The 14,400-nt window shown below is 42.8% G+C and overlaps 1 protein-coding gene across 7 annotated transcripts in view; it reads right to left on the reverse strand.

Annotated features, from left to right (window-relative positions):
* Window positions 1-14,400, reverse strand: part of cfap20dc (CFAP20 domain containing) — a 48,503-nt gene that overhangs the window by 25,916 nt on the left and 8,187 nt on the right. For all 7 annotated transcript variants that reach the window (XR_012928262.1, XM_076037095.1, XM_076037096.1 and 4 more), the window contains exons 9-13: window positions 10,342-10,496; window positions 10,139-10,232; window positions 8,077-8,187; window positions 7,850-7,966; window positions 5,284-5,603 (exon numbers count right to left, since the gene is read on the reverse strand). Coding sequence is in view for 6 of the 7 variants with exons in the window: in XM_076037095.1 (XP_075893210.1) it covers window positions 5,284-5,603; window positions 7,850-7,966; window positions 8,077-8,187; window positions 10,139-10,232; window positions 10,342-10,496 (797 nt within the window). In the remaining variant the exon portion in view is untranslated. The remainder of the gene's footprint in view (window positions 1-5,283; window positions 5,604-7,849; window positions 7,967-8,076; window positions 8,188-10,138; window positions 10,233-10,341; window positions 10,497-14,400) is intronic.

Below are 14,400 nucleotides of genomic sequence, written 5' to 3' on the forward strand. Positions count from 1 at the left end.
GAGTGCAGGATGAGCGTTGATAGAAAATGGGTGGATGGATGGTACTTTCTGTGTTGATGGTATTGGCATAGTCCTAACCAAGAAGTATTTAAACTTTACTCCTTACTGCAAGTGGAAAATCAGATGCTGAGTAAAAACCAGTCACCAAACTGTGAGCACTGAATAACCGACTTAAACCAATTGTACCTCTTCAATCCAATTGGGGAACTTAAAGCAAAAGTGATTTGGCTCCAACGAGTACAAAGGTACAGAGCACCACTCTCTTATCCGGAGATAAGGGCAACCAGACGACGTACAGCAACAGAAGCTAGATACGTGAAAGACAATTTTCACTCAAAGAATTGGCTGAGAGAGTTGAAAACGCAAGGGATGTCAGAGGTACTGAGGCAGCGAATCTTTCCAACTGAGAGGATTTGCCTCCTTTATTTTGCCCGGGAACCACAATGATTCTCCCTCGTACAGTGTCGCTCCCGCTCTGTAGCCCTGCCGCTGCTCACCGCTGCCAGAAGAATTACCCCCGAACTCTCACCTTATTGATCTCCGACTTGTATTAACCACCCTCTTAGCACTCCACATTCTCCTTGACTATGTTTAAATCCGACTCACATCGTTTGGCTCTACCCTTCAAGGACAATGGCTATCATAGGTGCCTTTGTTGCCTTATTGGTCAGGGTCAACCTTGCAAATTTCTCTTGGAGATTAATAAAGTATTCATCTATCTATCTATCTATCTATCTATCTATCTATCTATCTATCTAAATTCAACAAATTCAGAAAATGAATTTTCCTCCCATTAAAGTTCTTACCAATCGTTTCCCTCGCAGCAAAACCTAATTTGGAAAGAAACAAACCTATTCAGTAATGCGTCACAAAAAGAAGAGTTGTGGTGGTGTGTGACATTGTGTTCTTGCATGTAGTTATAAAGTGAAGAGTTTGCTGTTGTAGAATATCTGCAGCAAGATGTTCTAACCCTCCCTTTTCCATTTTTTTTTGTTTTTAGTCTTTTTGTTGAAAAAAAAAAAAACAGTTGTAGTTGGTTGCTTTGGTTTTCTTCATGAAAAATCCATGCAAATGAAATCAATATGTGGGTATGCTAACTTTCATTTCTAACCACTTAGGGTGAAGGTTAGGTTGTGTGCACCATTTCCCCGAGAAAAAATCATTTCTAAAACAAGCATTTCTACTTAGAAAATATTTGCTCTAACCAGAAAAAAAACAACTTTTTAATATCGGCCCGGAATTCTTGACAGACATTTAACTGGATGCTTGACTTTGTACTTTTAACACATTTTGGCAGTCTGACATGCAGACATTTTTATTGGGAACCTCCTGTCAAATAAAAACCAACGCTGAAACTTTTATATTTTGGAGATGATTGATGTCTCATCTAAACATGTAGCTCTACTAAAATTGGCCATTATTTCTGTTTGAATGGTCCAAGAATTTATTTTTTCGAAGATAAACAATATCATATGACTTCATTTATACACATTAAAAAGCCTACGCATTTGTTCAATTTCAATTTAAGGCTTAGTATTGAAAGATTTACAATATATTTGTCTCAAAATGTGAATATTTGTAAAGACATAAAATAGTAAATAATATTTCTAAGTGGCGGGTCGAAAGAAACTAAAAATAAAGAAATCTCCCTCAAAGTAAAAGATTTTAGAGAAACTGTCAGGAGGACATAACTGCAGTGTGCAGAGGTCACCACTAAAGGGGCCCTATTATGGCCATTTTCAGATTAGTTTGGGTGGTCCACTTGCAACAATAACTAACTTGTGATCAGACACCCGCTTAGCTAGAGGGGTGGATGTCTACTCGCTCTCAAGAGGGCAGTGATGCCTCATCTTCATGTAAAAAAAAAAAAAAAAAAAAGGCCTGCAGAGGTATTATTATGATAATTTCTTATGTAGTAAGTGGAGCAAAATCCATATGGCTCATTTCAAAGGCAGCCCCTGTAGAAATGCACAAGTGGTCTTTTTTCATACTTGGTGTTTTAGTTGGCATGCCATTAAATATCTACTAAATCTATCTACTGACTCAAACTGATATAGTATCTTTGTTTACCAGATCAACACAGTTTTACTTTGACATTGCACTTGTTCTACTCCCCCCTTATTTTGCCCTCACAAATGTCACAAGTGTTGGTGGCACAGATTCAACAAGCTGCCAAAAAAAAAACAAAAACGTTCCTCCGAGGCCTCAGTCCACACGAACACGACAGCGTCTGGGACTTCCGGCAGATTTATGGGCTGATGCAATGCGGCTCTCAGGGTCAGCCTGGTCCCAAAGGAGGTCCATCGGATTGAGATGGAGGCCATTTGAGTACATTGTCATGTTCAAGAAACCACTTTAAGAGGACTGGAGCTTCGTGACACGACACGCTACCCGGTTGGAAGTAGCCATCAGGAGACCCATCAGGAGACGGTACACGGTGGTCATAAAGGGATGGACGTGCTCAGGAACAAAACTCAGGTGGCCTGCCGTGTTTGAGCGATGCTCACTTGCTACTAAGAGGCCAAAGTGCTCGGGGAAAATATCCCCCACGCCGTTAGATCAACAGTTTTACCAATCGGAACCGTTGATACAAGGCAGGATGGATCCGTGCGAGCACGTTGACACCCAAGCCTGACTCGACCGTCCAAAAGTCACAACGGAAAACATGACTCGTCAGACCAGGTGACATTTTCCAACGTCTATTGCCTAATTTTGTTAATCTTGTGGTCTCTGTTTTGTTGTTAGCTGACCTGAGTGACCCAGGTCTTGACTGGTCAGCAGTTCAGGTGCTTCAAGGTTTGACATCAGGGTTAGTGGCGTCTGCCGACCTTGGCTGTGACTAGGTTTGTGAACTATGAACCGATACGACTGGATATTAATTTTAACCTTAATTGAGAGGTGCGGCTTTGTTGGTAGCAGCCTCGCTACTCATCAAAACAAATCGGCCATGAATTCTCCGATGAATCGATTGTAGAGTTATGGATCGGGTATTGTGAAACTAGAATTTAGTTGGCTTCTCACTTCCAGTTTAGTTTGCGTCTCTCGGACGATGAGGACGCTGGTGCTCCCTACGAAACAATTTGCGTGCATTCCTCGTAGCTGGCATTATGATTGACAGCAGCGACAATAATGGAGGTGGAGAACAAAACGTAGCTGGACTTCGGGATCCAACTGAGCAGCAGCACCAGTGCTTGGGGATATGTGGTCTTTTACATATTTGAAAATACAGTCCTATGCAGTAAGACTGACACTTTCCTAGAATTGGGCTTCTTAATTTCACGAGATATGCACACCAACAAACATTAACCATGGAATCGAATCATAATGTTCTTACAATGTATTGATTCATCAAATCATTCTTTGTTAAAAGTACATGGTTTCTGAATCCTATCATACCATGTGTGTCTGCTGCGTATTGACTGGTCGATGTGCAACCCTCCTGCTGTAATCAGTGGTTATTTGAGCTACTGTTGCTTTTCTATGGTCTCCGACCAGTCTGCCCACTCTCCTCTGACCACTGACATCACATTTTTCGCTCAGGGAAATGGATGTTTCTCTTTTTTGGGAATACTCCCTTTAAACACTGGAGACCGTTATGAGTGAAAATCCCAGTAGATCAGCAGTTTGTGAAATATTCAGACCGGCCCATCTGGCACCTACATCCATGCCACTTTTCAAAGTCATTTCAATCCCTTTTCTTCCCCCACTCTGGTGCCTGCTTTTAAACTTCAACAAGTCGTCTACATGCCCAAATGCACTGAGTTGCATTTTAACGCAGTCGAACAGGAAAGTGGCAAGTGAGTTTATTTTCTCTTATTTGGACGTCTCTCTGATTCCTTACAAGATGATCTCTTCTCCGTCAAGAGTTTTTGCATTTAATACATAGAACAACTCCAAAGGTTTATTATCAAAGCTTCGTTTCACAGATTCAGACTCTTAGGTCTTAATTTTACAGACTCCTAAGTATAAATAATTACACCTATTGCGAGGCTTTCAGCAAGACATTTGCATTTCTTAGGAAATACTTATCTTGATATCACACTGAAATGTATTTATAATATTTCCCGCAAGGTAAAATGAAATGTTTTAAAGCTAATACAGCAATTCTTAGAGCTAATGTGAAATCACTGTCGGATAAAAGACCATTTCGTTGCAGATTTAGACATACTGTTGTTGTTAAAGATGTATAAATGCCTATTCCTAACCGGAAACAAATTATTCTCTAAATGTATTAATACATTAATAGAAAGCCAAAAACTGGAAACTAAACAGAATTGACTCAATTGAAGTTTTTGTTCCAAACCCTAGTGGAACAGTTTAACAGGATTACACAGCCACAAAATCAAAGATTTCCAAAAAAGCTGCATATTTAGTGCTCAGAGAGCAGCCCCCACTCTCCCTCCCTTATACAACCGATGCTTTGTTAAAACCTTCCACATGTTTGGAAGGGAAGAAAAACAAGGCGGCCGCGAGGGGGTCTCAGAGGCTGGAGTGAACACCTGGCTGGGAGTGTTGTCACTAACCCTGGAGACCGATCAGACATCACAAAAGGGCTGATTTCCAGAACCGGCTGCTTTAGCACAGACTTTCTGGAGCAGAGTGAGCTAAATATGTAAAGGACAGACATTTGTAATTTCCCAGGGAGGCCACTGGTAGGCTAGAGACACACACTGTTGGAAAACACTGTCTAACTTGGGACCTCTGATGTGCTTTCAAAGAATTATATTACATTGTATTGTCTATCTTGTACCTACTGTATAATTTAACAGTTTAACTACTTTTAATTGTAAACTGTAACTACTGTATAGTTTATTTTTATTCTTCTATTTTCACTTTTTGTATTGTTTTTTTGACTGTCGCAACAGTGCAGCTCCCAATTTGGGATCAATAAAGTTCAATCTAATCTAATCTAATGTCCCCGCCCAATAACATTGCCTGGCATAGCGACACACCGGGAGCTATCGAGGGCGTCGCAACATTAAGGTGTTTTTAAATGTATAATTTAAAAAAGACTGATTTGGCTAGAACAATATTACATTTTGCTCCATTTCGAAGCTGCACTCCCACATGAAGAACATGTCCCATCTGGTTACAGGGCAGCCATCAGAGCGCGCCGATGACATCACTGAAGGGCTGTCCTATTTCGCAGGGGTAGATTTCAACCGCTCTGTCCCTTGTAACTCAGTTCCAAGGGACAAGTACGGGAAAAAAAAAAAAAAAAAAGAGAAATGAGGTTGGGCCTCGGCGTCGCACGCCAACGTCTTTCCACAAGAACAGACATACCTCATCACTTTCACTGCCAATAAAGTCGTCCTCGGGCCGGGCCTCGTGCCGCCCTCCGCTTTCGCTCCAAACCTCATTTCCCATGGTCGTCCGCTCCTGGTCACCTTGGCCTTTCCCACGTGTGGGTGAGTGTGGCTGGGATAGGAAGGAGAACACCACCTCGCGCCGAACGAGCCGTGGCTCAGCCCCCTCATTATTCTCCCCGCCGCTACGGACCTGCGGGTCACGAGACGAGCCCGGCCAGATTGAGCGCGTGGAAGACTCTGCCGTTGAGGGAGAAGCCGCTGAACTTTCCTTGACTGCACTGCAGCTCCCCTCATCTGGAAGAAAGGAGCACAAGCAGAACCAAAGTGTGCAAGTTTTAACCTAAGTAGGAGCATGAATATTGATGAGATTAGAAATTGAAGTGCGTGTGAGTATAAATCTTTTTTTTTTTCATGAGAGTCACAATACACCTAAAGGACAGAACAACAAACCTGAGGTAAATAATCGTGTTTGGAACACAATGAGTAATAAATCCCATTTTAATCTTTAATCCAGTGGCTAGTGCCATTTAATTACAAGTTACTTTATGACAGCAAAACTGCAGCAAGTTCTTTCATTAATATTAACTTTTACTTTTTTTCGCATGGCTGTGAGTGTATCTTAATAGGAATGCAACAGCCTTTCAAAGGCTAAGAATGGAGCAACAACACCTTGAAACATGCGCTTAGTCAAAAGGCATCGGCCTTGGTTCTTTTATTGAGGCACTGGATGGACTCCAATTCAATTTTTGCCATATAGCTTTATACTATACAGCTATATGGACATATGTGCTACATTATAGCACATATTATAAAGTTTATAATAAACTTTACAAATGTGACTTTTTTTTTCTTTAATCAGTAATATACACTGACTTGTCAAAAATAGAAGAATAAACTGAAAATTCATTCATTCATTCATCTTCTATACCCGCTTATTCCTATTCAGGGTCACGGGGGTCTGCTGGAGCCTATCCCAGCTGTCATAGGGCGAAGGCAGGGTGACACCCTGGACAAGTCGCCAGTTCATCGCAGGGCCACATAGAAACAGACACCCATTCACACTCACATGCACACCTACGGACAATTTAGAGTCTTCAATTGACCTCACATGCATGTTTTTGGAGTGTGGGAGGAAGCCGGAGAACCCGGAGAGAACCCACGCAGACACAGGGAGAACATGCAAACTCCACACAGAAAGGTCCCAGGCCAGGGCCCCGGAATCGAACCCACGACCTTCTTGCTGTGAGGCGGCAGCGCTAACCACTGCGCCATCGTGTCGCCCTCGCAAAGAACTATTCCGCAAAAAAAAAAAAAAAAAAAAAAGTCTCTGTCTTGCTCTCTGCTGAGTTTCAGCCTTGAGAATTTTGCAAGTGAAAGAGCTTTTGTTCCTGTTTAAAGCCAAGCGCTACCTGCAAGTAAGTGGCGGCGCTCCTTCTGGACCTAACCACCACATACCAGGTGAACCAAAAACGTATCCAAGGCAAAAAACCATTTCAGGCCCAACACGTGGGAGAGCATTTATTTATTTATTATTTCCTACCGCGGAGACGGAGCAGTGAGCCCTGGCTGATAGAAGACCACCGTGCATAGCAGCGTTTCCAATTTCTACTTTTGTTGAGGTGAAAGGGGAGGGGGAAAAAAGAAAAGAAAAGAAAAGAAAAGAAAAGATTTTTGCTTCGACAAGCAAAAAAAAAAAGAGGGGAGGGGTTGGTGGGGTTAAAATGCATTTATTAATATATACATGGGAGGAAGTGAATCCTTGCACTCCGGGGCGGGCCTGCGCTCACCTCTCTCTGAATGAGTGAGCACATTTGAACCTCTTGACAGTATAATCACTTCCTCTAATTGCCCACTGTGTGGCGAACCCTGGGCCCGGGAGATGTCCCCATGACTTTAATTTAATGTGCCACTTTACCATTAATGAACTGACTACTTTGTGTCTTTGGGCAGGGCTGCACCAAAGGGGCTTATTGCTGTGGAGAAGCATCCACAAATGAGCTTTCAGGGCACGCGCATTGGTTTTGTGAGAACAATGCCTGTGTAGGTGTGTGTGTGTGTGTGTGTCCGTGTGTGTGTGCCTTTCTGTCTTTGTGTGAGAATTTCCGTGCGTTGGAGTCAGGAGAGTCAGAAGTACTCCAACAGCAAAAAAAAAAAAAAAAAAAAGAAAAGAAAAGTCCTGAAACAGCCTGGCTGGGTTTATGCAAAATTTAATAAGGAGGAACAAAAAGCGATGGAGCCCGCACAATAGAATGAGGTTTATTAAAATTAATGCAATATTTGAAGAGATCTAATTTATGAGTAAGGGTCTGATTTCATAAGTACAAAGGTCAGGTTCAGAATTGTAAATCACAACATGCAGAATAGACATCTGCGCCACTTAGCATGCACATTATTGTCTTCCCTTCACTTCTGGAGTTGTTTTTTTCCCCTCCAGGTTTATTTTTATTTTTTTCACTTTTCCAACTCCACTCTGTCTAAAAGCATGCGAGTGTTCCAGCCGTCCCGCTCGTCCGCCTGCTCGCAGCAGACGCGAAGCTCACCTGGCGTCGCGGGCTGAGACTTGAGGTCGGCAGGTTCGCGCTCGGCGCACGGCGGGGTGCTCCTCTCCCCGCTTGTCCTCGTCTTTCTGTGGCCGTCAGACGCTGCTTCCGGCGGGGCTGTTAACCACGATAACGACACCGCATTAGCCGACGGCAATAAAAGCAGGCCCTGAAAACAAACGCGTTGGTCCCACGGGTTGGAGTGGCGAGATGCGCTGCGGCCCGACCTGATAACGCGTGTCTTTCTCTCCCGCCGCTGTGAACTCGCTGCTTATTAGATCCAGCTCTGTCAGGCGCTCTGTCTTTCGGAGGATGAGGCAGTAAGCTGCTGGGCGTTCCTACGGAGAGCGCAGTTCTTTCGCGTTAGCTGAGCTTTATGACAGCAAACAGTGCGAGGGAGGTTGGCACGTACACAGTTACTTGTCTGTGAAGTTGCTACCCTGGAGTTGGTTAAGCAGGTTTCTTGATTCATTCTCACCGCAAATTGGTGACGTCCATTTGTGATTTTGCCCTATCAACCTTTTTTAATGGGAATTTTTCAACTAACAAGCCAAGGTAGAAAAAGTAGACAACTCCCACAAGTATGGACTCTTGCGTTGTAAATTTACAGCTAATGTTTTTTAAACTCAGCTAATCATTAACTTTCATTACTAATACATTTAAAAAATATGTAGACTAAGATATTTTATAAATGATGTATATGTATATATATCTATATGTATATATATATATCAAATGTATATACATATACATATCGATAGATATATACATATAGATATATATACATATATATCAAATGTATATATCTATCTATATCTATATGTAAATATATACATACATATAGATATATACATATGTATCTATCTATATATCTATCTATCTATCTAGTTTCCATAATCCTTCATGATACTAGATGATAATAATTAAAATTGCATGATTATATATGAACTGTATTTCAGATTATTATAATATATGCAGAAATAACAGAAAAAATATATATAATTTTAAAACCCAACAACAAAAGTGTGAAAGAACACATCAACTGAATTTTCACAGGCATGAATAAATCTAGTTTTTGAATATTTCATAGTATGAAACGTTAGCCTTCGGGAAAAACTTATGTAGCTCCCACTCACCACTGACAGAGCTTAAAACATTCATGCCATGTCCAGAGCTAAATTACATGTATGGTGACGAATGGAGAACTCGAACACATGATTTAACAGCCAACAGATGTAAAAGTTCAATTTTTCAGTTGGGCGGCTCTGTGTATATTATTGTAACCGCAGGCGTGTACTGTATACACTGGCTTTATGTGTGCACATTTCAATCACATGGTAATTTTTTTTCGAGCAACTACCCACCTAAACTCACTTGATATAATAGCCATAATAACCACACACGTAATTTGCGACAATCTTGCGAAGACTTTCCAAAAAGGGAAGTGCATTAAGTGTCATTACGGTTCTCTACCTCGGTTTTCAATCACTGCAAATATCAATCTGTGATAACTATCAAAATAATATCTTAAAAAGCCCCATCACCGTTGGGTTTCTAAGGGAACATCATTCAAAAACTCCAGTTAGTGAAATTTGCTTTTGATGCCTTTATGTGCTTCAGAATTGTATTTTTTGGCAAATAGGACGTGAATGCGTATTTGATGAGACAAAATATTTTTTTATGTCCTGTAAATGTGTCAAAACGGAAACTTTGCGGACATTTTTTGCTCTCATTGATGAAGCGCAACAGAGCCATGGTAAATTATTACAGTTCACGTACCACGCATTTTGCAGCTACAGTTCTCTGCATGTGCCAATCACTCTCACTCAAACGTATAGAAGGTGTTTTGAAGAACGGCAGCTGCCGTCCGCGCCATTTCCACTTAAGGCCGGCAGCCTTAAGTGGACATTTGCAGAGCGGCTCTGTTACGGAACATCCTTGACCTTCCGTGAGCCTGATGGAAATTCTCGCGGCTCGTTGGGCCTTTCACGTTCGCGCTCAGCATAAAGGCAGATGCGGCGGCGGTGGCATAAAGACCCCGCAACAAAGAGAGCGGGCATCAATGGCAAGTGACTGACACTGATTATGTCTGATGTATTACCCACGGATAAACAGAAACAAGAGTGCTGAGGTGGCAGGAGGTGGGTTGCACAGTGGCTCGGAGCAGGAAGCGCGACCGACGCATTTGCAGTTCAAAAGTAAATATATCGCGACACTCTGAAGGGACGTTAACGAAGTTGGGAATTAAAGATTTCTGAATTTCCAAAAAATGTTGTTGTTTTTTTTTACCTTGGATGTGAATGTGAGATAAAGCCTCACTTTTGCTGCTAACGGTTTGACCGTCGCTGTTCATTTTGTTGCTCCTTCTGCTGAATGCCGAAGCCTGCAAGGATACAAAAAAAAACATTAAAAATAAAAAACATATCTGTTGCATTCATTTATCAGCATTGATCAGTAAGACAGATTCATGTGATGCGTTTCCCCGTGTTTACTTTATTCGAGATCACGGCTTCGGTTCCATCCCCTCTGTCTGAGACTGCAGAAGTTTTTCTCCCTGAAACCCTGGAACCCAAGGCTGTGTTTTGGACGTTGTGGGGTTTGCCTTTTCGATTGAAGCTTGTTTTTGCCAGAGAAAATTCTTCAGAAGCTGCAAAGGAATCACAATTTTTTGTAATGATGGTGTTGTATGATCCTAGACAATTTACTGGTTCATACTATGTATTGCTTTGTATTTTCCACACAATATTAATTTTGCCACATACCAAACACCGGCGTTAATGTTTAGGTGTGATGTTTCCAAGAAAACCCCATTCCGTATCGTGCGACTGCTGACCAAACTAGCAATCCTTTAAATATTTGTGTTATCATTGTCATGTCAAAGCACAGGTGCGATCGTGTCCCTATTCATTTCAATGGTGGTTTGGAGTTCTTGGACCTAACTTGAACCTAGCTTTGGAGTTCTTGGACCTAACTTGGACCTAGCTTTGGAGTTCTTGGACCTAACTTGGACGTAGCTTTGGAGTTCTTGGACCTAGCTGTGTTTTGGATGTTGTGGGGTTTGCCTTTTTGATTGCAGCTTGTTTTTGACAGAGAAAATTCTTCAGAAACTGCAAAGGAATCACAATTTTCGTAATGATGGTGTTGTATGATCCTGGACGATTTACTGGTCCATACTATGTATTGCTTTGTATTCTCCACACAATATTAATTTTGCCACATAACAAACACCGGTCATCTAGCTAAATGTGCTTTACAGTAGAGCATTGGACCAAGCTTTGTTGCCAAAGTGGCCACTGAGTGGCACGACTTGCCAATTATAGGGAGTTTGACTATAGTGCTGGAAAATCATCTGGCTAAATGTTCCTTACAGTAGAGCATTACAGAACCTTTGGACTACCTAGTAGACAAAAAGACAGAGTATCCTTTATCATTATGCCCGGTTCGCACCGCATGACTTCAGCCCAAATTTCAAGTCCCCGGCGGGTCTAATGAGCTTCCCGACAAGAGCCTCATCACAGAGGGAAAAACTCGCCGGTGTCTCAGCACTCGCAGTGCGTGTGAACTTTTCAGAGGGAAGCGCCAGGGCCAATGCATCTCGGGCCTCCCAGATATCCAGCTCTCTAATGGCCTGATTTACTAAGATCCCGGATAGCGAGCGCAAAAATCGATTGCACACGCAAACAGACTGCGGGCGCTACTGGTGTGCGTGTCGGGGGTGATCTACAAAGCCGGCACGACAACAGGTGCCGGCGCATTTAAATGAGGATTTTGAGTGCGCTACTGGTTTCGGCCATGGAGGGGGGGCAGCGGGGTGACGTGCGAGTGAAAAATGGTAATTGCAGCCACGGCATTGTGACCCAGTCTCCCAGGAAGTGAGAGCTGTGTTGTATTCGCCATCGCCAGCTGGTCTGCACTGTATCTGGACTGACGATCGACATCAACGCCCTGGCAAGAGGGATTCAAGCCCATCAACGAGGGGATGAAACGCGGCATAAAATGCCTGCTATCTACATACACACACAAACACACACGCATTTATGCTTTGGTAAATCATATTTTGCGCGCTCGACGCGCTGCGTGCGCTAGTCTGCCCAAACGACAGACTCAATCCTCATTGTGCCTGCTTAGTAGATCCGCTTCATCATCAGTCTGTGTGAGTGATGACAGCTGGGTACATTTTTTACGCGCAAAAAAAATAGATCCGCCCGTAAATATCTGGACTGCACTCCTGGGCAGCCAATGAGGGTGTAAATGTGCATTAAGAGGAATGAGAAATGAAAGCCCACAGCTAACACTTGCATCAGCTCCTTACTCAGTCTTGCCACATGCATCTATAAATATGGCTGCTTTCCACCACATACAAATGACCATGGCATGCTGCCACACAGCAGTAGCCACTCCTTTGTTGTTTGCACTTCTTTAAAAAAAAAAAGAAAAAAAAATCAGAGGTTAGAATGTTGCCAAATATATGAGTATATTTATTCATGTGTGTATACGTGCATGCATATGCATGTTGTACCACCGGAGGGCAAGAAGCAAACAACTCTGAGACCTTGTTGAAATCCATCTCTGACACAAAACAACTTGCGACCTGCTGGAATTTTGTTCCTATCTCAGAAGTGATGTATTACTGTCCAGGACTGGTTTGGGAGAGCAGACCCACTTGTCATGCGTGACCCATCCCGCCGCTGCTACCAAGTACACACTTTTAGCAGGTTTAAATGGTTTTGTTCATTAGTTTTTAGGCACAACCTACGTGTCTTTTTTTGATTGTGTATTCATATTTTATACATTATGTATTAGGATTAGGGTCAGGGTTAGCATACCCAGTGCTTATAAAATATTTATCAGTGTGTATCAATGGAGGAACCATATGTTATAAATGGATAATGAAGGATTTACTAACGCTGCACTAATTCTAACCGACAACTAGTTGCGCGGTGTAAAGGGCACAGCAATCCGACATCTTCAAAAGTCACGTTGGGTGAACTGTCATGTCGATTGGCCATCTTGAGGACAAAATACAGAGTTAAACTTGAGTCGTGCAACTCAGATGTGAAAGGGAACACTTGAAGGCCGTAATAAAATTCAGCTTGCCCGGTTCAAGAAAAATCTTTGCGGGGCGGAGTACAAGTCCATGAATTACAATGCATTTCCATTGTCATGCCACAACCCGAGAGCTTAAACTGTGTGCGCATATACAATCCGTCAGCTTCGAAAGACTGTCCCTGCTATTGGCAACTGACAAACAAGATTTGTTGGGGAGCTTGGGGGCAGGTTTGTTTACAAGCAGCAATGCTAACAAGGCCTTGATAGTTTCTACCACTGTGTGTGCCTGAACCTCTGATAAAAGCTGCAGCACGTAGCACGAGACAAATAACTGGGTGATAGAGTGGTTGGTAAACTGTTCGACACATAACAAAAAACACTGATTATTCTCAAATTTAGTTCATCGTCGACATGGAAAAAAAGACAAAATTTCCAAATCACGCCAGGTTACTGCCAGTTAAAGGTCCAGTGTTAATATTTAGAGACATTGCAGCGCTCTTTCACTTATGTCCCCTTTGGGACTCCGTACCCTCCCTCTCCCGAGCTTGCCGGTGAACTACGGTGGCCCGCTCACTCAATCCTTGGTACCTCGTTCACCTTCTTTGTTGGTTTATTTGAGGATGCTAGCAGTCCCCCTAATCACGTAACACGCTGTCAGGCGAGCTGGATTGTCCCTCCCTGGCTTCCTTAGAAATATGGGGGTGCAAGATGGCAGCTAATTGGGAGCAAGACCCTTTGTTATATACAAATAGGAACCGTTCTATGGGTAGGAAAAGCAAATTAGTTTTATCGTACTGGGAGTGTACACCTGTGTTAATGTATTCATGGGCAGTATATTAAGCTTTTCAATTGAAAATCCTAAATAAAACCAAATATTACACATTGGACCTTTGCCGAGCACTATCAAAGACAATACCCAACAAAACATAGAAAAAAAAAAACATAGGGACATTTTGGACATTGAGTGGATCGAAACACTGAAGGGATCCGCCAATAAAACACCGGGATCGTTACCGATGTCTACCAGGTATCTTTCCAATGGCCTCCACCTCAAGGTTACAAGTGCCAACGGCGATATTGTGCCGTTTGGAGACAGCGGCACTGAGGGAAAACACAGGAGACAGAGCTGGAAGAGCAGAGATTAAAATGTTGACCTTCTCCATGGGAGTGGACAGGATGGATAGGATCAGGAGTGAGAACATCAGAGTGAAGGCATGTTAGATGTGTAGGTGATAAAGCCGGAGAGGTCGGAGCGAGATGATGCGGACATGGGCAGAGGAGAGATAGTGAATATATCAGTAAAAGGATACTGAGGTTGGAAGTGGCAGGCAGTGGGGACAAGAGGAAGAGCAAGAGAGATTTATGGATGCAGTGAAAGAGGACAGGGGAGCGAGTTGGTTTGAGAGAAGATGATGCAGAGAGGAGAGGGTGAGATGGAGGCAGATGATTGGCTGCGGCCACGCCTGAAAGGAACAGCTGAAAGGAACAGAAGGGGAAGGACG

Source organism: Nelusetta ayraudi, unplaced genomic scaffold, assembly GCF_046127955.1.
Source record: "Nelusetta ayraudi isolate G7.1 ecotype Tasmania unplaced genomic scaffold, CSIRO-AGI_Nayr_v1 ptg000050l, whole genome shotgun sequence".
NCBI classification, from domain to species: Eukaryota; Metazoa; Chordata; class Actinopteri; order Tetraodontiformes; family Monacanthidae; genus Nelusetta; species Nelusetta ayraudi.